Source organism: Chlorocebus sabaeus, chromosome 24 (genome assembly GCF_047675955.1).
Source record: "Chlorocebus sabaeus isolate Y175 chromosome 24, mChlSab1.0.hap1, whole genome shotgun sequence".
Classification (NCBI taxonomy): domain Eukaryota; kingdom Metazoa; phylum Chordata; class Mammalia; order Primates; family Cercopithecidae; genus Chlorocebus; species Chlorocebus sabaeus.
Genome location: NC_132927.1, coordinates 56841913 through 56867941, shown reverse-complemented (window position 1 = coordinate 56867941; position 26029 = coordinate 56841913). Strand labels below are relative to the sequence as shown.

At 36.8% G+C, this 26029-nt stretch overlaps 1 protein-coding gene across 9 annotated transcripts in view; it reads left to right on the top strand.

The window, feature by feature from the left end:
- CEP128 (centrosomal protein 128) overlaps positions 1 to 26029 on the top strand; it is a 442691-nt gene that overhangs the window by 400763 nt on the left and 15899 nt on the right. For all 9 annotated transcript variants that reach the window (XM_073011225.1, XM_037984338.2, XM_073011227.1 and 6 more), the window contains 2 exons: positions 5897 to 5971; positions 9826 to 9939. In XM_073011225.1, coding sequence (XP_072867326.1) covers positions 5897 to 5971; positions 9826 to 9939 — 189 coding nt within the window. The remainder of the gene's footprint in view (positions 1 to 5896; positions 5972 to 9825; positions 9940 to 26029) is intronic.

Genomic DNA, 26029 nt, shown 5'->3' with positions numbered 1-26029 from the left:
CCAATTTTGACTACAATAGTGTTATATGAAGACAAATAGAATTTGTTGTTGACAGAAACTCGTCTAGATGTTAGCCCAAATGTAGACACTGATGTCATAGTGCCTTGTTAACTTCACAAGCATTTTTACTTAACAAGCCTTATGTACCCTCTTACCTCAATACACATGTAAACACTTCTAAGTTGGTATCTGATTTTTTAGACCACTTATAAAATACAGTCTAGAAATAGAGGACTCCTCTGATATCCCAAGAAATACACACAACTTTGAACACTGGGGCTCATAAAGGATGTGCATCAGCACCATGACTTTGCTGGCCTCTTCTCTGCTACTGTTTGGTTTGGTTCCAGTGAGTGTCTTATACAATTTGGAAAACAGGGCCCTATGAAGCCAATACAGCTGTGCTGGATCGAGTTACCCCAAGTGAAAAGGCATACAGTCTATCCTTTTTATGATCTCACCCTTCCTCTCCTAGAAACGTGTTTACTCAGGTCCTTTTACCACCTTTCAGCCATTTGTCAGGAAAGTTTTGCAGTGGATCTGTTTCCAAATGAAATAGAATTGCATTTTTGAACCCAAATAAACTGCTTCATAGCCTTATTTATTTAACATGTGTGCAGTGCCCAAAACTCACACATTTATTTTTGAAATAAAAATGTAGATATCATCTCCTTTAATTTATTCATCATCTAAACCTCAAAACACATATGATTTCAATAACACTATAAGAAAATGGTAGTTGTTATATATTAATAAGAAAATAAATGTCCTTTTTTTTTCAAAGAGCAGTACAAATACTAAAATATATTTATGGCTAGATCTGTTCCTTAAGTTTTCTCTACAGGAGACAGGAATCTAAGAATTGCAATGCATTTCCCCTTTTTAATTCCTAATTGCTGCTCCTTATGTTGTCATACTATATTATTCAGTTTCCCTGCAGTCAGAAATAAAGGAACTCCTAAGGAAAAATGTACTGTGGAACAGTACAGACAGCTCAATTTCCTAGGAGTTTAATGTTTATTGAAGATTTTGGAATGGCAAAACTGAGAGCTTACTCTTCGCCCTTGTCAACAGATAGCCAAACACATCTGTAGGTGCAAAGGCCACAGGGCCTATTAGACAAGATTTCTGAATTTCACTGTTGCTTCTACCACTTGATCTTGCCCTTAGTCTAGAGGAAATAAATAAAACATCAAACTTGTGCTTCTGGGTTTTTAATAAAGAGGTCAAGATTCAGTGAGTTTATTAGAACATGGTAAGTCTACCTTTGTCTGCCTTCAGCCAACATTTATTTGAAACACCTCTTAGAGGCCAGATAGTATGCTTCACTAGTGTTAAATGTTATGAAAAAAAGAAAAGGCAGTGTTAGTATCATAAAACTCCTCTGACATTTAACATCCTCTAATCAACAGAAGGACTGGCCAGACCCGGTGTGTGTGTGTGTGTGTGTGTGTGTGTGTGTGTGTGTGTGTATGCACGTGCGCGTATTTGCTTACACAAGAGTCTGTTTATACATGTGGTCCTGAGTACAGACTCTTTAACACCAGTGAGATGTCATTCTTTATGGTTTCATCTTAAAACTTTTCTTTCAGAAATAAGCCTATCAAGGACACATCTTCGAAATCTAGCTGCTAAGAGTTGATAGCTAGAGAGAGCTTAGGAATTTACATAAAGCACTCACTATTTCAGCTTCTAGTTGCAATGTAGTCTGTTTTAGCTGACAATTTGCCATGAAAATATTTTCCTAATAAGAACCTTGCCGTTTCTGCATTTCGGCTGCTTGGATTTGCATCACAGCTTTGCCACCATCTGACTGTAAAGAGGTTATTTACACTCTCCAGTCCTCAGTTGCCTCATCTGCATAATGATGATAACAATAATACGTACCTATCTCATATGGTGGTGTGAGGGATTATGAAGTGTATTCAAACTCAAATTATGTGTTCATTATTCAGTCTTTTGTTTTGCTACTAAATAGGATTAAGATTAACAGATCATCTGTTTTGACCCTACTTCTAGGCCCCTGGAAATCCAGCTCTTCTAGCCTCTGAGATAAATCAAATATATACAATGTACTGGCCCTTTATGAAGTGGAATCTTAATTGTGAACTTTTCTTTGCTTTCTAATTTTAAACCCCGTTGTAAGCATCTGATTTATTTATTCTTGAAAAGAATTAAAATTAAAGACAAATTAAGCACGTGTCATATGCTGGTGACATTATTGAAATAAACTTTGCTCCCTTAATTTTTTAACAGTGGGGACTTGTCCATGCCCTTTAAGGCATTAGATAATGTAAGGTAGAAAAAAAATTAACCAACTTAAAAAACAAAATGTTTCCCTGACTCTGCACAAAGTATTTGCCTGGGAATTAACATGACATAGGTCCTCATGACATCTCTGAAATACAGTAAGTTTCTTATTTTAAACTATTCATCTGCTAATGGATCTTGTCTCTCTGGCTATGAGCTTTGGGGTGAAAATAATTTTGAAATCTCAAGTAATGTGACAAGATTCTAATCACAGAATCCCAGCCAATCCTAAATTAAAAAACAAAAAAAAGTTACAATGTTATTCATGTTCTTGAGTCTGTATGCCAAAGTGGCAGTTTTAAGTACACTCACATAGATGCAGAGAAAGAGAGAGAAGAGCCAGAAAATACATTTTTCTCCGAAAAAAACATCACTTAATCATGAAATTATGAGACCTGAGATGCCTGTAGGATTGGACTCATCATCTTCATTGCTTCACATCTTGTTGTTGAAAATGCCCTAGTTAGTTCAGCATTTGTGCATGCAATTCCCTTAAAATAAGTACAAATAACTTTTTTCTTTGTATAATTATTAAATCCTTTGCTCCCCTGGGTAAGCTGAATGCTCCTGAGGAACAGGAACCATGCCGTCTATGTTTGTGGCTCTTTCTATGATCTCGAAGATAGACATTTGTTGTTAATTGACTAGAATATAAGGATGAAAAGAAAGGTATGTGTACCAGAGAGTGTTTCTGATATTGAGGAAGGTATTTATAAGCAATGCATAAATGGAATATAAAATAAGCCACAAGTGAAATCAATAGTGAGAAAGTATAAAGATTGGTTGATGGAGATATGGGGGTGGGGGGGATGGCAAGGAAGGGGAGAATAAAAATAACTGCACCGAGAACAGAAGGAGTTAAGGAGTTTTTCAAAATTCACTCACAAAACCATAGCCATTTGAATGTACATCCAAAAACATAATAGTCAAAAAATAGTATGTAAACGCATGCAAGGAAAAGAATGGTTTCATGTAGTCACCTGGTTGATTGAAAATTTTAAGCAAAACTATTTACATAACATGCTGCGTTTTACAGCAGGGCAAGAGATCATTTGCTTGTTTTGAGCACAGAATGAGTTTTACATACTTACTTAACCTTGCTTCAGAAGATCACTTCTAAATGAGAAAAATATGGGACAAAAAAAGGAAATAAAGTTTTAATACTACAGATATTATTGGAGTGTGTTTATGAAGAGGATTTTATGCAATGCATAAAATTTTGCTTTAAAATCATCAGGGCATTGCTTTGTATTTTATTGTTCAAGGGTCAGTATAATTCCTGAGAAAACCTATAATTTTATTGTTTAAATAAATATAGCATATACGGTGGCTAAAACTGCAAGCTCCTAAGCCTACATGTCGTGGCCTATAGTAAGAAACACATCACTTTGGTGAATCTTTCCTACACATGAAAAAATTAAATGAAGTCATTTAAAACACAAGGCAGTGTGAGTACATGTGGCCTAAAGACTAACAATAATATAAATGTTAAAGCAGAAGGAACAAAATACTAAATCCTTTAAATGGAACTTGAGAAAGAGAATTTTATGAACCTGAAGAAACAGCACGCGGACTTCCTTTTCGGAATAGCAGAGTTAAGGTGTTTCTGCCCTTCTCAAAAATCTCATTACAAAAATAAGGATATGAAGCAATAGAAAAACTGATTTACACTTGTCAAAACTAGAAGACATCTGTAACTCCAAGTCACAGAACACTGAAAAGTAGTAAAATGACTCGGAACAGACAAGGTGAAACTCAAGGACCTGCCAAGAGGATAGCAATGGAAAGCAATCGAAGATCATTCACCCTGCAAAATTCTGGAAAGGCTTTTGCATGGGAATAGTCAGCACAGTTACTGTTGAAGGAGGGGGTGGATGGGTACATTGAAAGTGTCTGTAAGGAAGGGTTAGACCCTCAGCCGTCTGTCTCCATAACTGCCTCTACCCCTGAACCCTGTGAAAGACGTAAAGTATATGTTGTGGGGGAGCCTGCATCATTGAGGCTCTGGATTGGATATGCCAGGTAGAGAGCATCTCTCTGTTTGGGGAAATAGGAGATTTCAAATAGGAAAGTTAACTGAGAAAATAATGAACTCCTCCCGCGAAAAAAATATACAAGAATTATCTGGGTATGGTAGTGTATGCCGGTAGTCCCAGGTCCTCAGAGGCTGACGTCAGAGGATCGCTTGAGCCCAGGAGGTTGAGACTGCAGTGAGCTGTGAATGTGCCTTTGCACTCTAGCCTGGACAACAGAGTGAGACCCTGTCTCCGGGAAAAAAAAAATACGTATTCATAATTGAGAGACTCCCCATTCCACAAAATGAGCCAGTTGACTACTTATTTAACTTACAATTTCATTATTTAATTCTCAGGGTAGGTATTATTTATGATAATTAATGCTATATGATGCATTGATAACTAACCCTGAAATCTTATGGCTTAACACAATAGAGGTTATTCTGTGACTCACATGAAATCCAATATGGTGGGCAGCTCTCGTATTAATCTTGTAGTTATACCTTTTGGAGCATGTGGCCATCAGGGTCCTCATGGCAGGGGCTGGGATAGAAGGGGGAACGCTCAGGTTCAACTGTCTCATTCCAGAAGTGACACTCTCAGAATCCATTGTTTAGAGCTTTCACAGGGGAGAAGTAGGGAAGTATGTGGAATATTGAGGGGACACTTACTTCTCGGCAACTTTGTGTAAATTCATGTCCAGGTTCTTGCAGGACACTTCACTTTCTTCCCATGTGTCAGCCATAGGGTTTATGGTTTATTTCATTGAACAATTAAAATTCATTTTAAATGTAAGAGCTAGCACCTGTTACCCACCTAAGATGTGTGGCCTTGTGACAGAACTGAGAATACAGAGATGCTTATAATATATATGCAGTCTCTAGTCTTAAGGTTATTTTACCATTTAACTTTTTATTTTATGTTTACTTTGAAATAATTTTCAGATCATTCTCTCTTAATGTTCACAGGTGGGTGTAAGTGATCAGCTAATTAAAGACTATGTAATAAGTTACTGACTTATGATCAACAGGATCTTGGGTCCCTGAAGCAAATGTTTAATTTCAGATATTTCTTCCAAATCTTGAGAACAACTCCTCCTTCCCTTTTAGCTGAAATAATTGCCAAGAACTCTTTTCTTCTTTATAATGGCAACATTTGAGAATCTCTAATATGCTCCATAGATAAGTAACTGCAGATTCATCTATTTCTCAGTATTACCTCATGGTTTATTTCTGATGTTCACTGAAGCAGGTTTGTAAATTAATATTAATATGAAATAGTCTATAGAAAGTTTCATAGCATATCAGTTGAAAGCAATTATCCAGGAAGAATTTTTGTATCTGAATCAGTCTTGCAAATGCATCTCATATACTTTTTGAAAGGAAATAATTCTTCTGATTTCAAAAGATACATTTATCTTGGAAACACTATTATATATGTTCTTATTTGACTGTCTAAATCTACAGCTTGAACTGCTTCTTCCAGTGGTGCATCTGATTTTTAGTATGTGGATTCTGAGAGTATTAATCAATTTTTTATAACGTTTGGTTTCCTTATGTTTTCTATTTCAGAGTACCCGAGTGGCCTTGGACCATCTGGAGTCTGTGCCTGAGAAACTGAGCCTACTAGATTTCAAAGACTTCAGAGTAAGAAAGAGTTGGCTTGTCTGTTTCAGTATTTTATCTGAGTGAGAATACTTGACATCTTCCTGATGTGCAAAGAAAAGTATAGTGAAGGAAGAAGGACTAAAAAACATTGGGGACTTTTAACATACCACCTTATCAGAGTTTATCGACATTTGTGAAGTTAGAATTGAAAACAATGCAACTTATATATTAGCACAAGATAGGAAGATACTTTTACTGTACTACTAGATGCTCAGTTGGGCCCCTAAAGCTTTAACAATAATTTAGAAAAGCCTAAGAATTAAAGGGAGTTACACATTACACTGACAGTAGGTAACTTTTTTGATTAGCAATTTTAATTTGTGAATTATATGGGTACTGTTTGTTTTAGACATATGGTAGTTCCCAGGTTATCTTTATACTATGACATATGAACTCAAACCCACATAAATTTCACATTTCATATTTCATGGCCATTTATTGATAGACCTCTAACCACAAAGCATTTCATTATCAGGCCAATTTGTTACATGTGTTAATTTACCTTCTGTAATTTTTTAAATTCCTCATAGAGGAGATATTCAAAACAAATATCTCTGTTGCCAGTCCTGCCGGACAAGGTCTGGTCCCGAGAATGTCATATATAGCCTTAGGGCTGCAGATGCAATGTAAAATTTTAATGATTTATAATTTATTGACCGTGTATAGCTGAAGTTAACAATGGGAAGGATTTCTTTTTGGCAACCATGTAATCATATTTCACATTGACCTTAAAATATAACTTATGTTATATTTAGGTTCTGTTTAGATCTGACATATTATTTGAAGATACAGTGGATAAGAAAATAGCCAGATCATGCCATATTGATTTATTGGAAGCATTGATATAATGTGGTTCCCAAGGTCTACACTGTCTTAAAATTACCTTGCATTAAGCATCTTTTGGTAATTCAGTAACTAACATTTTTGAGTGAGATCCACTTTAGCTGACACATCTACAAAGCTAGACTATCCCAAATTGAACAAAACCAAGTGTTTCAAATATATTTTACTGAGTTTTGATTCTTTCTCATGATTTGATTATATATTTGCAGTTTAAATATCTATTAAAGAATTATGAAACCAGTATCCAAAACAACGCAATTTCTGTTTACTCTTAAACAACCCGATGTGATAGGAGGCAATATATTATATCCATATTCTTTTCATTTTTTCTCTGTAGCTAACAAATTATCCAAGTAAATGAAAGGCAGACAAGAGAAAGTATGGGAAACAGGTGGCACTCGTCACTGAGAAATAGACACCTGTCTAATACCAGCATAAAAATATAAAGTTTAACCTCCAGTGACAGATCACTTTTGCCCCAGTTGTCTACAATGAACTGAATGTTCATAAGTACAATTTAAAAGTTGTATTCTCTACTATTACCAAAAGGCTCATTATTATTATTTTTAATCCTATGAACTGGTGATCATCTACAAGTCTAGCTCATATACATACAAACTCACATATGAAGATGCCTAAATAGTGAAATTTTGGGGGAAAGTCTTTTTCAGAGTTCAGCATTGTACTTTCCAATATATTAAAATTGAAACCTTTAGCTTGAAAAGGGAAAGAGTTAATTAGCAAGTGTTATGCACACACGTCTTGATACTTAGCAGGTGCTAAGTACTTTATGGTACATGTTTCCTAATCTTCAGAGATACCCTATAGATGGGTATTATTTTCGCCCATTTTATAGATGAGGACACTGAAGCTTGGAGCTCATAAACTAGTTGGAGGTGGGATCTAATTCTGTGTAAAACAGCAGAGCCCATCTGCTTCGCCCTGCTGCTTTTAGCTTAAAATCCATTCTACATGTACTCTGAAGTCCTCTATGTGATTACAAAGAGCTGATTTTAATCAACTTAACAAAAATGACTAGACATGGCCTTAAATGAAATACTTAAAGCCTTGAGATTATTAGATGTAGATTATATTTATTCAAACCCTTTAAACTTTCTAAAAATCAGTGTGGTGTGAGCAAGAATACAAAGACCTAAGTTCCGGTCCAAACTCATGCACCAGACAAAAATCACTTAATGCCTCAGGAGATATGTCCACATTCATGTGACGAGGCACTTGAACAATATTATCTCTGGGTTCCTATATACGTATTTCTTGATACATAGACCATAGCCTGTGACTTTAAGTGTGAGTACAGACCTTATCCTATTTGGATAGGCCTGACTTTATTCTTGTTTAAATGTGGCCATATTTATTTTGAAAGAATTGTTGGCCGGGCGTGGTGGCTCATGCCTGTAGTCTCAGCACTTTGGGAGGCTGAGGTGGGCAGACCACCTGAGGTCAGGAGTTCAAGACCAGCCTGACCAGCATGGCGAAACCCCATCTCTACTAAAAATACAAAATTAGCCGGTTGTGGTGGCACATACCTGTAATCCCAGATACTCAGGAGGCTGGGGCAGGAAAATTGCTTGAACCCAGGAGGCAGAGGTTGCAGTGAGCTGAGATCATGCCATTGCACTCTAGCCTGGGTGACAGAGTGAGACTCTGTCTAAAAAAAAAAAAAAATTGTTTCAGCTCTACAATTCCATATTTAAATATTACATTTTTGATTAGGTGGAAAGGGAGTAGCATTGGGTTCTAAGTCCAAACTGCCACAAATTGTCCAGCCCTGGGCAAATCATTTTAACTTCCCTGGGCTCTAGTTTTTAAAGGTTTTTGTTTTGTTTTGTTTTTGTACTAAGCATGAGAACTTTGGAATTATAATAACCCTTCTAGCTTGAACATTCAGTAAGTTTAAGGTTTCTTGTGACTTTGAGGGACACTAAATCCCTATATGTATTTTTTTTTACATACCAAAATCAGTTGTCCTCATTGTTTTTCTAATTTCTCCCTAAATAATAATAGAAATGTCTAAATAATTGTCTAGAGTAACTGTTTGCTGTGTTCCTTCTTCCCCCAAGAAATGAAGAGAAAAGAAAGAAAAAAGGCAGGCCCTGGAAATTTTTGTTTTCTTAACTTTTTTTATTACCTGAATCTTTTTCTGTTTATAAAGGCAAAGGAGCTATCCTTAAATTTAAAAATCTACGTGACATAATAGTTAAAAGGTAGGATGTTGTTTATGGATAAGTGAAGTAAAAGGGCTCTAGTTTTATAGGTAGCAATTTTTTAAAACAAGAATATATGACGCTAAGTACCAATCCAAGGGATAGTACACAGCATCCAAACATGGCATGTGTCATTAATGACATCTTTGGACAGTACATTGCTACTTGAACCTTGTTCTAAAGGGTGTCAGTCACTGTAGATGGGCATAGGGATTCGTTGTTAAAAGAATTCAGGTAACCACTGTAGGATGCATTGTATTTTTATGGTTTTATCCACAGTGACAATTTTCTTCTTTCTCTTTTTCTTTTTTTTTTTTTTTCTTTTAAGACAGAGCCTTGCTCTTTCACCCAGGCTGGAGTGCAGTAGCACAGTCTCACTGCAACCTCTGCCTCCTGGGCTCAAGCGATCCTCATTCTCCCACCTCAGCCTCCTGAGTAGCTGGGACTATAGGCATGCACCACCACATCTGACTAGTTTTTGTATTTTTTTATAGAGGTGAGGTTTCATCATGTTGCCCAGGCTGGTCTTGAACTCCTGGAGTAGAGCAGTCCTCCCACCTTGGCCTCCTAAAGTGCTGGGATTACAGGTTTGAGCCACTGCATGTAACCTTCTTCTTTATGGTGGCCTGTGATTCTCCTATATATCTCTAAATTTTTGTAATTATTTATTTTCATTTTTAGCTACATATAGACTCTTTCTTACTCTAATTTCAAGCACTGATTTTCTTTCATCTACCAGTTCAGACCCTTTGCTTTTTCCCCCAGGATTCCTGTAGTTCATCTGAGAGAACTGATGGAAGATATTCTAAATACAGAATTCGCAGAAATTCTCTTCAGCATCACCAGGAGGACATCAAGTACAGAACCAAAAGTTTCAAAGTAATGTTCTTTATATACATTTTTAGTCTTTAAGTAGTATCCATGTTTAAGGCTACAACCTCTTAAGCAGCCTCTGTTTGTGTAAGGGCACTTGTGAAAGAAAATATTTTCCATGATATATTAAATAGATTTTCAATTCTGTGGAAATAGAGAATAAAAATCTAGCATTTGTGCTTATCACATTTTGTCTGGGAAGTAAGCCTTAAGTCTATGCCATCACTGCTTGATATGTTACTTGTTCATGGGAACTGGTGCTGCTTAAGAGCCAAGAAACCCCTGGTCACTGTTTGGTCAAAGTCTTAGTGTGATGTTCACCTTCTATGTATAAGTCTAGCTGCTCTCCACAGTGAAGTCTGCAGTAGGTCAGATAATATATTGTACTTTGGAATTCTAGTCATTTTCTTCTAGAGGGGATATGAACTCCATATTAATACTTCAGCTTTTGTTTCATTACCACGGAGCCAGCACAGGACACTGGGAAGACTTAACTATATTAACAAAAAGTATACATTCTCTAGAGCCTACCCAGTATCCATCTGGGATCTGGGTGATTTTAAATCCATTTGATCTTGGGCAGCTCTCATTTTAGAGCAGGGTTTCTCAACCTTGGCATTCTTGATATTTGGGGCCAGTTAATTCATTGTGGTAGAGGCAGTTTTATGCATTGCAGTATATTTAGTTGCATCCCTAAAACGTATGCACTAGATGCCAGTAACATCTCCCATCTCAAGTTGTAACATCCAAAAATGTCTCCTGACATTGTCAAATGTTCCCTGGAGGGCAAAGATGCCCTCTGTTGAGAATGCTGACCCAGAGAGAATCCATCTATATTCAAATGTGCACTCCAAGTCAATTACAAAAAAAAAGCTAAGGATTTTCTGGCTTTTTTGTGTTCTTACAAACTTGAATATGTATGAATATTCATTACACTGTATATATTCACTTATTACTGTGAAATATAATTATTTCTAAGAAGCATCTTTCCTCCTCTGAATGTAATTGGATAGAATGCTCAGTGGATATAAAGACAGTGTTCATTTCCATAAGTCCTTCTTAGCATGCTTAAAATGAGCATTATACTTTCTCCCTTCCAAATAAAAATTAACACAATTAGGACAGGTTATTGATACCCTTACTGTGAAGAGAACATCCTGTGACTTTGTTCCCTTTTACCTTTGTTTTTAATAGATCCGTATATTCACTATAGTAGTGACCTTGTCTCGTATGGCAATTTTTAAGTTCTCTAAATCATCTTCCAACATTCCCAGTCAGGTCCTGCAAACTCAAGCATTTCTCCACCATTTAAAGGAGTGCCGCTAATCTATAACAGAAATACAAAGTTTAGGCTACGAGAGCTAATGATTATTGAGCATATTTTAGAACAAACCACAAGACATTTCTCTTTTTGTAGGTGTTACATGCCTTATATACATTATCATATTTAATATTCACATCAATCCTCTCAGATAAGCATGACTATTTTTCCTCTTATACCATTGAAGAAAGCACGGCTGTAGAGTAATTAAATGGTTGAATCAGGGTTAAAACCTAAGTCTTCCTGGCTTTAGTAATTTACGTCATTGACCACTGTGCCATGACAGTATCAGTTTAGACCTTATATACCTAATTTTTTTCTAGAAGTCACCAAATACAGGAATATATTTTCAATATGTAAAAATCAGTGTTCTCCGAAAATGCATAAACATAGTACATGCCTCTTAGTTCAACAGAGGTCTAGATGCAAATGAAACATTTAAAACATTATTTTCCAGTACACTTAGAGTTGGTATCAGGTGAATCAGTGCTATCTAGTAGCACCCAAATTGCTATAAATCAATGCAATTTCCATAACAGCATATGGCAAAGCTATGAATGTTTAACATGTTCAGCAAGTAATCTCATTGGAGTTCTTTTTAAAATTACATTTGCAGCTGAAGAGGGAATCAGGCCTAGTTCATAAGAGGGGCCAGCACTTAGCAAAATGAAAAATAAGCCGGAAAATTTTGCAAGTAGATAGTGCAAATATAGGATAGAGCTGCAGAACACATTTTATGATAGCGTCGTTCCACATTAATACTACTTAAATATTTTTTAAACAGATACATTTCAGCAATGGATATATCTACTATCACCATATGTCACAGATTCTGGCCTGAAATAATATAGTAATTTAACGTAAAACTCACAGGAATATAACATTTTTGGTAGTCATTGGAGAGGAAAATATAGGAACACATTTTTGCCAATTGTAGATACCAGTGGTCATTTTCTCATACTCCTTTCATGAAAATAAGTTTTTTAAAAAGACTGAGAGAGAAGGCAGCTTTAAAAGAACAGTGAGCTTAAATGAGTAATGAGAAAGTTGTGTTAGTCATTTCTTGTCTTCATGGATAATCAGAAGAGCCAGCTATGATACTTCATTGACATCCTGAAGAAAATGCTTCAAATAAGAGAAACAGGAACTCAAGAGAGAATGTGCCCCTTACTCCATCAGTTTCAGAAGACATTATTTCAGTAGCTATTAACTTTCCCCACATTTGCTAAGACAGAATTCAAAGAAAAGGCAAATTACAGGGACTTGAGTTAACTGGTTCTACTGAAAACTACAGTTCCAGGAAATCAGTCTAAGACTCAGTTTAATGCAACACACATATACTGTACAGCTACCATGTTGCAAATCACAGTACCTGTAGGTGTGGGGTTGGGGAACAAATGTATAAAGATGCAGAAAGCATGGTATTAAAGGAGAGAATATTTACCTAGTTATCTTAATTCTAACAGACACACGTGCTGTAGAGCAGAGGTTGGCAAACTGCTCATGGGTCCAATCTTGCCTGCCAACTGTTTTTGTAAATAAAGTTTTATTGTAATACAACCACACTCATTCACATACTGTCTTTGGCTGCTTTTGCACTGAACAGTAGAGTTGAATAGTTGCTACAGAAACCATATGGCCCACAAATACTAAAGTATTTACTGTCTGGCCCTCTATAGAAAATGTTTTCCAACCTCTGGTCTAGAGGAAGAAGAAATTACTAATCTACTTCTTCCTTTACACATTATATTTCCCTTTCTGTATTTGCCAATCAAATAGATACTCTCCAAACTCTTTGGAAAGTCATAATACTTATTCATTCAGCAAATATTTATTGAGTGTCAGCTGTGTGCCAGGAACTTTCTAGGTGCATGGGACTCACGTCAGTGAACAAAATGAAGCAAAAATCTCTGACTTTTTTGTTGTAATTGGACAGTATTCATGTTTTTGTTGTTGTTTTTCTAAACACAGAATTCATCAAACATTTATTGGATTTCTAATGCAAACCAAGGCACTGTGCTAGGAGCTCAAGAGAATGGCACAATAGCAAAAAACATTACCAACCCTTAGGAATTTAAATCCTTCATACAAATTACTGTGGCACAAAAAAGAAACGGGCTAAATGCTATAAAGGTAGCCCCATAAAAGTGGCCCTAGTAAATGGCATTGGGGGTTCAGAGGAAAGAAAGATGCTCAAGAGTCTTTTGAAAAGAGGTTTGTAGTGACAAGGCACAAGAAAACATTTATCCACATCTCAGTTTGGGAGAGGATCACTATATGAATTTCAGTTGTAGATTCTGACTATATTCCTGTTGACAGACAAATAACTGTTGGAATAGCAGACTGTATTGGCAGCTGGCTTCTCTTACGTTGTTCCTGTTGTAAGAAGGCAATGAAACATCCAACACGACCACGCTGCTGGTGTAGGGAAGGGTTAGCAGGAAGTGGGCAAGTCAGGTTCTCTTTCAATCACTCCAAGGCTAGAGCCATCTCCTCTGTTTATTCCTGTGGCAATCACCAGAACAAAAAGGATCAGCTTTCTAGAAGCCTGTCAAGATTTTGAGCAGGACCATCATCCCCAATTGTGAGAGCATCAAATGTAATATTGTCTTAAGTTGACCAAGCTGACTGGACAAAGCCTGATCTAAAAGCTTATATTTAGAATTCATTTGAAAGCTGAATCTAACACAACATTTTCTCTGTCTTGGTAGACAAGAGAAGCATTTCATGGCCTCTCTTTCATCAAGCCTAATTGGGTTTCTGTAGGACATACAGGCTTCCTTCCTGGCTGAGCTGTTTCAAATAGAATAGAATGTTCAAAAGTCAGCCAGTAACACAGCATCACTAATTTGAATTCACAGAGGAGCATGGTTTTGTCCAAGACATCCCCATTTATTACCTTTACCCATACTAAATATATGGTTTTAATTAACATTGGAATTTTTTAGTAAAATTGCAGAAGGCATGTTTATTCCCCATTCTTCTTCCCCTTGAAAGAAAAGTCATGATTTTTAACTTGTAGTTGAAGAGTTAGTATACAGTTTCTTTTTAAACAAACAGATGTTTTATGGGATAAGATGAGGTAGGTGAGGAAGCATTAATAATGGCTTTCGGCAGAGTCCATGGAAGCAGAGTTTGCCAAAGCCCTACCATATTTGTTCACTATTAGCACGTGTGTGATATAAGTACATGTTTTGTTCCTTGAACTCATTTCTCTCTCATTGAATCTTTGTGATTTGTTTATACCTTGATCATAGCAATTAATGGCTGTTAGCACTTTCTCTCTCAAGTCAGCTATTTCTGTACATATCTTAAATCTTCTACAACAGTAGCTTCTAAAGCATGCTATGTATAATTCCTAGTACAATTCAAGATTGTAGGTGATGCATAAACATTTTTATTTTAATGACTATAAAAATATATCACTAATGGATTATTACATTGATTTTTACAGATATTGCTTAGGAATAGTAGTGGCAAACATGGGAGAATTTGAGAGAGCATTAACCCTACAATACTCCAATTATCTCATTTATAACTACTCCATGCTTTGATAAGAAGTCATATGTAAACTAATATGCAAATACAGCTCTGTGCTTCTCTCCATCCTTTAAGCTTCCCCTGTACAGAGATTTAGAGTGCAAGGTTAACTTTTAAGTAAATGTAAGAGAAAACAGTAGTAAAACTATAGGTGAATATTGACGTTTGGGAAATGCTGTTCTACTAGATTGTATGGGCTTTTGAAGGCAAACACTGCCTTGACTCCAGAACACACAGTGAGCGTACAACACATGTTAAATTGGTGATTTTAAAAACTTTTAAAATATCATTTTCTAGTTTCACCCTTTCTAAAATTCTAACAAAAGTTTAATTGCTATTTTTGCAGTAAAGATTACATGACACATTTGAAACCTTACAGGCAATCAAATCATGCTGAAATATGAAGATATGTTTATTCTCTTGAAGTGGTCAAGACTAACCTGCTCGCCATATTTAACTAGTCAATTTCATCCTGATCTTCAAAAATTAAACAAAAGGTTGCCAGTTGAATTGGTATTTTTTTCTTTGTTACAAAATCTGAAATTTGTAATGGATCTAAAGTGCTTATTCAGAAATCAACATGGGTACTTAGATGAGCATGTTAATATTTTAACCTATTAGAGCCACACTTTATCAAACCCAATTCCCTTAGCAAGCCACATGCTTTTACCCTTCCAAATAATTTACTACACCAAAATATTAAGAAAAGAAAGATTGTGAACAAATGTAACTATATAAGCCATTTTTAATAATCTCTAATTCAAAATTCTAGGTACTAAATACCTAAGAAAAACCAATTAAATTTATTAGTTTTTAACAAACATCATAATATGTTCATCCAAACAATGATTGTTTCCTTTAAAATAGTCACTTTAAGGCCACGTGCGGTGGCTCATGCCTATAATCCCAGTACTTTGGGAGGCTGAGGTGGGCAGATCACGAGGTCAGGAGATCAAGACCATCCTGGCTAACATGGTGAAGCCCTGTCTCTACTAAAATTACAAAAAAAAAAAAAATTAGCTGGGTATGGTGGTGGACGCCTGTAGTCCTAGCTACTCAGGAGGCTGAGGCAGGAGAATGGGGTGAACCCGAGAGGCAAAGCTTGCAGTGAGCCGAGATCGTGCCACTGCACTCCAGCCTGGGTGACAGAGCGAGACTCCATCTCAAGAAAAAAAAACAAAAAAAAAATAAAGTCACTTTAAGAGACTAAGCACTGATTCCTGTGAACCATCATTAAAAACATCTTCACACGCCTCCCTTTATTTCTTATGTCAATGGCACATCTTTTTGAGTATGCTTGTTTGTGGCAAATTTTATCCACTATGAGTGGATTTGGTTTCTGAAAATGGATTAAAGTCATGTGAAGCCAAGTCTGAAGTAAGTAAAAAGAAAAAAAAATTGAGTAAAATCTTTTCATTATTGACACACTAGGAATATATAATTTCATACAATAAAATATCAATTAGATATTAGTTCTATTATGAAAACTAGTCAAAGAGATTCACATGGACTTATCTAGAGGAGTATTTTCATAAATCTGTTAATATGGTAGATGAGTGTTGCTTTGTTTTTTTTTTTAGATGGAATCTCACTCTGTCATCCAGGCTGGAGTGCAGTGACGGTCTTGGCTCACTGCAACCTGCGCCTCCTGAGTTCAAGCAAGTCTCCTGCCTCAGCCTCGCAGGTTGCTGGGATCACAGGCATGTGCCACCATGCCTGGCTAATTTTTGTATTTTTAGTGGAGATGGGGTTTCACCGTGTTGGCCAGGCTGGTCTGCAATGCCTGACCACAGATGATCTGTGATCTTCCACCTCCCAAAGTGCTGGGATTACAGGTGTGAGCCACTGTGTCTGGCTTGCTTTGGGTTTTTAATATTGTTGTATCAATTTGGATTCCCAATGGTAAATTTGCATAGTTTGCATAGTTAGAAGTACTGGTTGTTCACTGTTTCTGTCTGGATAGATTAGAATCATACAATGTTAATGCTGAGAGGACTCAGAGATGATCTGGTGCAGCCCTGTAATTTTTTTACATCAAGACACTGAGAATGTGAGAGCAGTAATCTCCTGTTTCCCAGCTTCCACCACAGCAAACTTTAATTTCTGCACTTTGGTCAAGAAATGATCATCATATGACCATTTATTGAGTTCTTTAGTGTAGATGGCACAGCGCTAAATTGTGGAGTATTTGGATGAGTAGATGGAAAAATGAGTAGATGGAAAGATGGGTAGATGGAGACAATCATAGCCTCACCCTCTTGGAGGTTAAAATGTAAAATAGCAGCCACACAGATGGAGATATGGAGGGCAGACTTTAAGTAAAACATCTGCCCAGATTAAACTTTCAGATAGGAATAAAGTAGTTTACTGAAGAAGAGATTAAATTTTCTTGAGCACTGATAGAGAACTGGGAATTCAGAATAGGGCAGAAATGGAGGGACAGTGCATTATTAGGCTAGAGACAAATTCAGGAAAATATTTTTGCCAGGGAATCTGAAATACATACGTGTTTGTTCCTTCTCTCCAGGGGAAGGGCTGGACAAATTAAAATTTTAAAAAATTAAATGTATCATTTGTCTCATACACTTTGAACTTATAATATTCCAGAGAGAAAACTACTTGGTGGGTATCATTAAATATTCATCATTAGAGATCAGTTTAGCAAAGACATTTAGTCAGGTTGGAACAGCTTTTTAAAAACCAATTACAATGTGGGTTATGAAAGAGAAGTGGAAGAAGCCCAGGAAAAATATTAGAAAATGCAAGTCCCTTCACCCAGTGGAACTTTTGCAGAGATTTCTGGCTAACTAGCTTGTTGAGACTTAGGACAGCAATGAAAATAGGTCCTTGTGCTAAGTATATAAGAATTGGTAAGAAGCAAAAGCTGAGATCATTAGAATTGCAAAGAATGTTCCTTTTTAGCAAATATTTCCTTTTTAATACTTAAGCTTTTGGTGCAAAGATAGCTAGGAATTGGAAACATTCATTTTATGGTCACCTTATAAAATTTACTTTTATAGAAGTTCCACAAATTAATTATCAGTATAGACTTGGAGGAGATGACAGTGTTGTTTTGTTTTGTTTTCGTATTCTGTTATGTTGATTGTTCAAAGCATTTTGAAATATTTTTATTTTAGGGTAGTCTTTTAGGGTTAACTTGGCTAGTTTTGTTTCGAGGTAATATAAGAAATTCTGACAATATTTTGAAGACTTATATTAGAACTTAAAGATGTAATAGAGTTAAACCTCCTCATTTTCCAAAAGTGAAAGAAATAAATGTGAGTGATTGAATCATGAATAAGTCAACAATTGTAAAGGGAAGGAATAACAGTCATAAATGTGTGTTCACCTATTAACAGTGTCAAAATATATGAAGAAAAAACTGATAGAATTGTAAGAAAAAATAGTCAAATCCATAATTATGGTTGGAGATTTCAACATTCCTTTTTCAGCAATTCATAAAACAGTAGGCAGAAAGTCAGTAAAGATACAGAAGACTTGAACAATACTATTAACCAAGTAAATTTAATTGACATTTATAGAATACTTCCCCCAAAACAGCTAATTACACATATTTTTCATGTACACATTGAATATTTCCCAAGGTAGACTATATTCTGAGTCATAATGAGAGACAGGGCTACGTGGATTTCCTAGGCCGACTAAGAATTCCTAAGCCTAGTTGGGAAGGTGACCGCATCCACCTTTAAATACGGGGCTTGCAACTTAGCTCACATCTGACCAATCAGGTAGTAAAAATAGCTCACTAAAATGCTAATTAGGCTGAAACAGGAGGTAAAGAAATAGCCAATCATCTATCACCTGAGAGCATGGGGGAGTGACAATGCTCAGGATATAAACCCAGGCACTGGAGCTGGCAATGGCAACCCCCTTTGGGTTCCCTCCCATTGTATGGGAGTTCTGTTTTCACTCTATTAAATCTTGCAACTGCATGTTCTTCTGGTCTGTGTTTGTTACGGCTGGAGCTGAGCTTTCGCTCGCCGTCCACCACTGCTGTTTGCTGCCGTTGCAGACCCGCCACTGACTTCCACCCCTCTGGATCTGGCAGGGTGTCCACTGCGCTCCTGATCCAGCGAGGTGCCCATTGCCACTCCCAATCAAGCTAAAGTCTTGCCATTGTTCCTGCATGGCTAAGTATCCTGGTTCATCCTAATCAAGCTTAACGCTAGTCACTGGGTTCCACGGTTCTCTTCTGTGACCCACAGCTTCTAATAGAGCTGTAACACTCACCACATGGCTCAAGATTCCATTCCTTGGAATCCATGAGGCCAAGAACCCCAGGCCAGAGAACAAAAGGCTTGCTGCCATCTTGGGAGCTCTAAGAACAAAGACCCCCCCAGTAACAATAAAACAAATTTCAATAAATTTAAAATGATTGAAATTATACAATATATGTTGTCTGTCCACAACAGAATGAAATTAGAAATTAATAACAGAAAGATACCTAAAAATTTCCCAAATATTTAGAAGTTAAACATGATACTTCAAATAATCCATGGATGTGTCAAGAAAATCAAAAGAAAAATTAGAAAATATTTTACCTATATAAAAATTAATACACAATTTATCCAAATTTGTGAGATCATCTAAAAAGTGCTCAGAGGGAAATCTGTAACATGAAATGTGTCTATTACAAAAGAAAAAATGTTTCAAATCAATAATCTGTGCTTCCATTGTAAAAAACTAGAAGACCAAGAGCAAATTAAACCCAAAGTAAGTAAAAGCAAGGATACAGTACATTTAAGATCAATGAAATTTAAAAAATAAATAAATTACCTAAAAGCAGGTTCTTCGAAAAAATCGATAAGAATTAAAAATCTCTAGCCAGACTGATTAGGACAAAAAAGAGAAGATACAAATGGCCAATATTAGGAATGAAAGAAGAACATTACTACAGCTTCTAATGATATTAAAAGAATAATTAGGGGGAGGAGGCAGAGCAAGATGGTCAAATAGAACCCTCCAGCAATTGTCCCCCTATCTCTCTCTCAGGAAAACCAAATTGAACAACTAACTATCCAGACAAAAAAAGCACTCCTATATGAATCAAAATTCAGGTGAGCAATCACAGTATCTGGTTCTAACATCATATCAAGGAAAAAGGCACTGAAGAGGGTAGGAAAGACTATCTTGAATTGCCTACATTTGCCCACTCCTCCCCCATCCTCTGGCAGCAGCCATGTGGTGGGAGAGAGAATCTGTGTGTTTTGGGGAGAGAGAGAACAGTGATTGTGGAACTTTGCATGGGAACTCAGTGCTACCCTGTCACAGTGGAAAGCAACACAAGTCAGAATTTAGTCATGCCCATAGAGGGAGCATTTAGACGAGCACTAGCCAGAAGGGAATCATCCACCCTGATAGTTGGAATCTGAGTTCTAGCTAGACCCATCACTATGGACTAGAGCTCTCTGGGATCCTAAATAAACTTGAAAGGCAGTTTAGCCACAAGGACAAGCCTGGTACCGTGCTGGGCTTGGAGCCATTGGTGTGACCTAGTAAGACAATAGCCAGGGCTATCAAGGGAGTGCTAGCATCACCTCTCCCCCAACTAAGGCAATACAGCTCAAAGCTCCAGGAGACACTCCTTCCTTCAGATTTAGTTGGGGAAAGGAGGAGAGTAAAGAGGACTTTGTTTTGCAACTTGGATACCAGCTTAGCCATAGTAGAATAGGGTACCAGGCAGAGTCCCGAAGTCCTCATTCCATGACCTAGCTCCCAGATAACATTTCTAGACACATCCTGGGTCAGAAGGGAACCTGCTTTGTTGAAGAAAGGACCCAGTCATGACAAGATTTATCACCTGCTGACTAAAGAGCCTGTAGGTCTTGCACACCTGTAATCCCAGCACTTTGGGAGGCTGAGGTGGGCGAATCACCTGAGGTCAGGAATTCAAGACCAGCCTGGCTACCATGGTGAAACCCTGTTTCTACTAAAAATACAAAAAAATTAACTGGGTGTGGTGGTATGCGCCTGTAATCCCAGCTACTCAGGAGGCTGAGGCAGGAGAATTGTTTGAACCTAGGAGGTGGAGGTTGCAGTGAGCTGCCATCGCACCATTGCCCTCCAGCTTGGGCAACAAAAGTGAAACTCCATCTCAAAAAAAAAAAAAAAACGTAAGTGGTACCTAGGCAGTACTCACCACAGGCCTTAGGTAAGACCCAGGCCTGTGCTAGCTTCAGGTGTGACCCAGCACATTCTCAGCTGTAGTTGTCACAGGGAAAGACTTCCTGCTTGAGAAAAGGAAAGAGAAGAGTAAAGGGGACTTTGTCTTGCAGCTTGGGCAACAGCTCAGGCACAGTGGGGATGCTGATTCCAGGGCTTGGCTTCTGGACAACATTTCTGAAATAGCCCTAGACCAGTTAGGAGCCTGTTACCCTGAAGGGAGAGACCCAGGCCTGGCAGCATTCACTACAAGCTGAATGAAGAGCCCTCAACATTATCTGGTTGACAGTTTGAGTGAACATCAGTAGTAGTTAGGCAGTACTCATCATGGGCCTGGGGCTATGGTGGCCACAGAGAGAGATTCGTTCTTCATGAGGAAAGAAGAGTGAAAAGTAGGAAGGACTTTGTCTTCTGGCTTGTGTGTCAGCTCAGCCTCAGTAGAATAGAGCAGCAAGTAGATCCCTAAAGTTTCCAACTCTGGACCCTGGCTCCTGGATGGCATTTCTGGATCTGCCATGGGCTGGGGCAGAGATCACTGCTCTGAAGGAAAGGCCACAAGCATGGCTGGATTCACCACCTGCTAACTGGAGAAGCTACAGGCCTTGAGTGAACATGACCAGTAGCCAGGAGTTAGTCACATGGACCCAGCAGAGTCCTAGTGGTGATGGCCACAGGGATGTTTCTGTCACCTCTTCCCCATCTCCAGGCAGCTTATCATGGAGAGAGAGAGAGTTCATTGATTTGGCAGAAATTAGGGGAAGAGAACAAGAGACTGCCTGGTAACCCAGGGAATTCTCATAGATCTTATTCAAGACCACCAGGCAGTACCTCCATAAGTCTGCAAGAGTCACAGTGATACTGGGCTTCAGGTGCCGTTTAATGCAGACAAAGCTGCAGTGACCAAAGACTTAGATCACAACACTCAATTCCCTTTGAATACTTGGAAACTCTTCTCAGAAAGGATGGATCCAAACAAGCCCAGACTGTCAAGACTACAATAAATACCTAACTCTTCAGGGCTCAGAGACTGACAAATATCCCCCAGCATCAGAACCATCCATGAAAACATGCCCTCACCAGACAAACTAAACACACCAGAGACCAATCATGGAGTGACAGAAATATGTGACCTTTAAGAGAATTCAAAATAGCTGTTTAAATAGCACCACAAAATTCAAGATAACACAGAGACGGAATTTAGAATCCTATTTGATAAACTTAACAAAGAGATTGAAATAATATTTAAAAATCAAGCAGAAATTCTGGAGCTAAAAAATTTAATTGACATACTGAAGAATGCATGAGTCACTCAAAAGCAGAATTGCTTAAGCAGAAGAAATAATTAGTGAGCTTAAAGACAGGCTATTTGAAAATATACAGTCAGAGGAGACAAAAAATAAAAAATAAGCATACCACTAAGATCTAGAAAATAGCCTCTATTGATGAAAAGAGTCAAAGTTTGTAAAATATTTGAAGAGATTTATTCTGAACCAAATATGAGTGACCTTAGCCCGTGACACAGCCCTTAGGAGGGTCCTGAGAATATGTGCCCAAGGTGGTTGGGGTACAGCTTGGTTTTATATATTTTAGGGAGGCATGAGACATCAATCAAATACATTTGAGAAATACATTGGTTTGGTTCAGAAAGGCGGGACAACTCAAAGCAGGGGCTTCCAGGCTATAGGTAAATTTAAACATTTTCTGGTTGACAATTAGTTGAGGTTGTCTAAAGACCTGGGATCAACAGAAAGGAAATATTCAGGTTAAGATAAAAGATTGTGGAGACCAAGGTCTTTTTGAAGTCTTATACTGGCTGCCCTTAGAGACAATAGATGACAAATATTTCCTATTCAGATCGTTAAAAGGTGCTAGACTTTTAGTTAATCTCCTCAGGATTGGGAGGGCCTGAGAAAAATATCTAGCTATGTTAATAGAGATTCTTTACAAATGCAGATTTTCCCACACAAAGGATGGCTTTGCAGGGCCATTTCAAGATATGGCAGAAAAACATGTTTTGGGGTAAAATATTTTGATTTTCTTCCTTGTATTGTAATGTTATGCCAGAGTCAGATTGGAAAGTAAGTCACGATATATAGAATTAAATAAAACCCATCTGATGAGAATTTATAGTTTGTAGGGCACAACTCCCTAGACCCCTCAGACAGGAATTTGGGCAAGATTAAAAAATAGAGCTTAGTCTTCACCTCAAAAGGACAGATACAAGAGTTATTGACCTTAAAGAGGAGCTAGAGAGAGAGATTGGAGTAGAAAGTCTTTCAATGAAATAATAACAGAGAACTTTTCAAAACTACAGAAAGATATAAATATTTAAGTACAAGAAGTTTATAGAACAAGTAAATTTAACCCAAATAAGACTACCTCAAAACGTATAACTCCCAAGGGTCAAGTATTAGGAAAAAAATTAAAAGCAACAAGATTAAAGAAACAAACAACATACAAAGGAGCTCCCATACATCTGTCAGCAGACTTTTCAGTGGAAATTTTACAGGCCAGGAGAGACAGGCATGACATATTTAAATTGCTGAAGAAATACAACTTTTATGCTAGAATAGTATATCCAGGAAAAATATCCTTCAAATGTGAAGGGGAAGTGAAGACTTTCCCAGACAAACAAGCTGAGGATATTTATCAACACTAGACCAGTCCTATAACAAAAGTTAATGGGAGTCCTTCAATCTGACATAAAAGATGTTGACAAGCAATACTATATCATTTGAAGGTACAAAACTCACTGGTAATGGTAAGTACACAGAAAAATCTGAATATTATAACACTGTAATTACAGTGTATAAGGTACTCATGTCTTCAATAGAAAGACTAAAAGATAAGTCAATCAAAAATAATAATAAATACAACTTTTCAGGGCATAAATGGCATAAGATAAAAATAGAGACAAAAAAATTTAAAAGTGGGAGGGGTGAAGTTAAAGTGTTTTTATTAGTTTTCTCTTTGCTTGTTTGTTAGTTTGCTTGTTCTTGAAGTGTTATCATTAGTTTAATATAACATGTTATGTTATTTTCAAACCTCATGACAACCTTAAATCAAAAAACCTACAACAGATACACAAAAAATAAAAAGCAAAAATTTAAAACATACTACCAGAAGAAATTGCTTTCACAAAAAGGAAGACAGGAAGAAGACGACCAGAAAACACATAAAATGAATAACAAAATGACAGGAGTAAGTTCTTGCTTATCAGTAGTAACCGTGATTGTAAATAGACTAAATTCTCCAATCAGAAGACACAGAATGACTGAATGGATTGAAAAAGGAAACAAGACCCAATGGTCTGTTGCCTACAAGAAACACACTTTACCTATAAAGATATATGTAGACTAAAAGTAAAGGGATGGAAAATGATACTTCATGCAAACAGAAACCCAAAACAGCAGGAGTAGCTATACTTATATCAGAAAAAATAGATCTCAAAACAAAAATCTATAAAAAGAGACAAGGTTATCATATAATGATAAAGAGCTGCATTCAGCAAGAGGATATAAAAATTGTAAATATATATGCACCCAACATTGGAGTTCCCAGATATATAAAGCCAATATTATTGGAACTAAAGAGAGAGATAGATACCAATACAATAATAGCTGAAGACTTCAACACCCCACTTTCAGCATTGGACAGATTGTCCAGACAGAAAATCACCAAAGAAGCGTAAGACTTAATCTGTAGTATAGACCAGATGAACCTAATAGATATGTACAGAATATTTCATCCAGTGGTTGCATAAGACATTCTTCTCCTCAGCACATGGATCATTGACAGGGATAGACCATATGTTTGGTCACAAAACAGTTCTTTAAAAATTCAAAAAAATTGAAAAACCAAGTATCTTCTCTGACCACAAGGGAATAAAACTAGAAATCAATTTGGAAACTATACAAACACATGGAAATTAAACAGTATGCTCTTGAATGACCAATGGGTCAATAGAGAAACTAAGAGAAATTTAAAAATTACTTGAAACAAATGAAAAATGGAAGCATACCATATCAAAACCTATGGGGGACAGCAAAAGCAGTACTAAGAGGAAAGTTTAGAGCAATAAATGCCTACATCAAAAAATCAGAAGAACTTCAAATAAAACACTGAGTGATGCATCTTAAAGAACCAGAAAACAAGAGAAAACTAAACTCAAAATTAGTAGAAGAAAAGAAATAATGAAGATCAGAGTAGATATAAATGAAAGTGAAATGTAAAAAATACAAAATATCAACTAAACAAAAAGTTGTTTTTTTGAAAAGATAAAATTGACAAACCTTTAGCCACAATAAGAAAAAGAGAGAAAAGACCCAAATAAATAAAATCTGAGATGAAAATAGAGACATTACACCTGATACTGCAGAGAGGATCATTAGAAGCTTCAATGAATAACTATATGCCCATAAATAGGAAAGCTTAGATAAAATGGATAAATTCTAGACACATACAGCCTACTAAGATTGAACTTCCTGAAAACATCCAAAATCTGAATGGACCAATAACAAGTAATGAGATTGAAGCCATAGTAAAAAGGCTCCCAGCAAAGAAAAACCTGGGACCTGATGGCTTCACTGCTGAATTCTATCAAACACTTAAAGAACTAATACCAATCTTACTCAACCTATTTCAAAGAATAGAGGAGGAGGGAATACTTCCAAACTCATTCTATGAGGCCAGTATTACCCTGACACCAAAACCAGAAGAAGACACATTAAAAAAAGAAAGAAAGAAAGAAAAAAACCCACAGGCCAATATCTCTGATAAACGTTGATGAAAAAAATCTCCAACAGAATTCCGGCAAACCAAATTCAATAATCTATTAAAAAGATTATTCATAATAGACCAGGGATGCAAAGATGGTTTAACATACACAAATCCACCAGTGTCATACATCATACCAACAGAATGAAGGACAAAATTCATATGATCATTTCAACTGAAACTGAAAAAGCATTTGATAAAATTAAACATCCTTCATATTAAAAAGCCTCAAAAAACTCAGGGATTTTAAAAGGAACGTATCTCAACACAATAAAA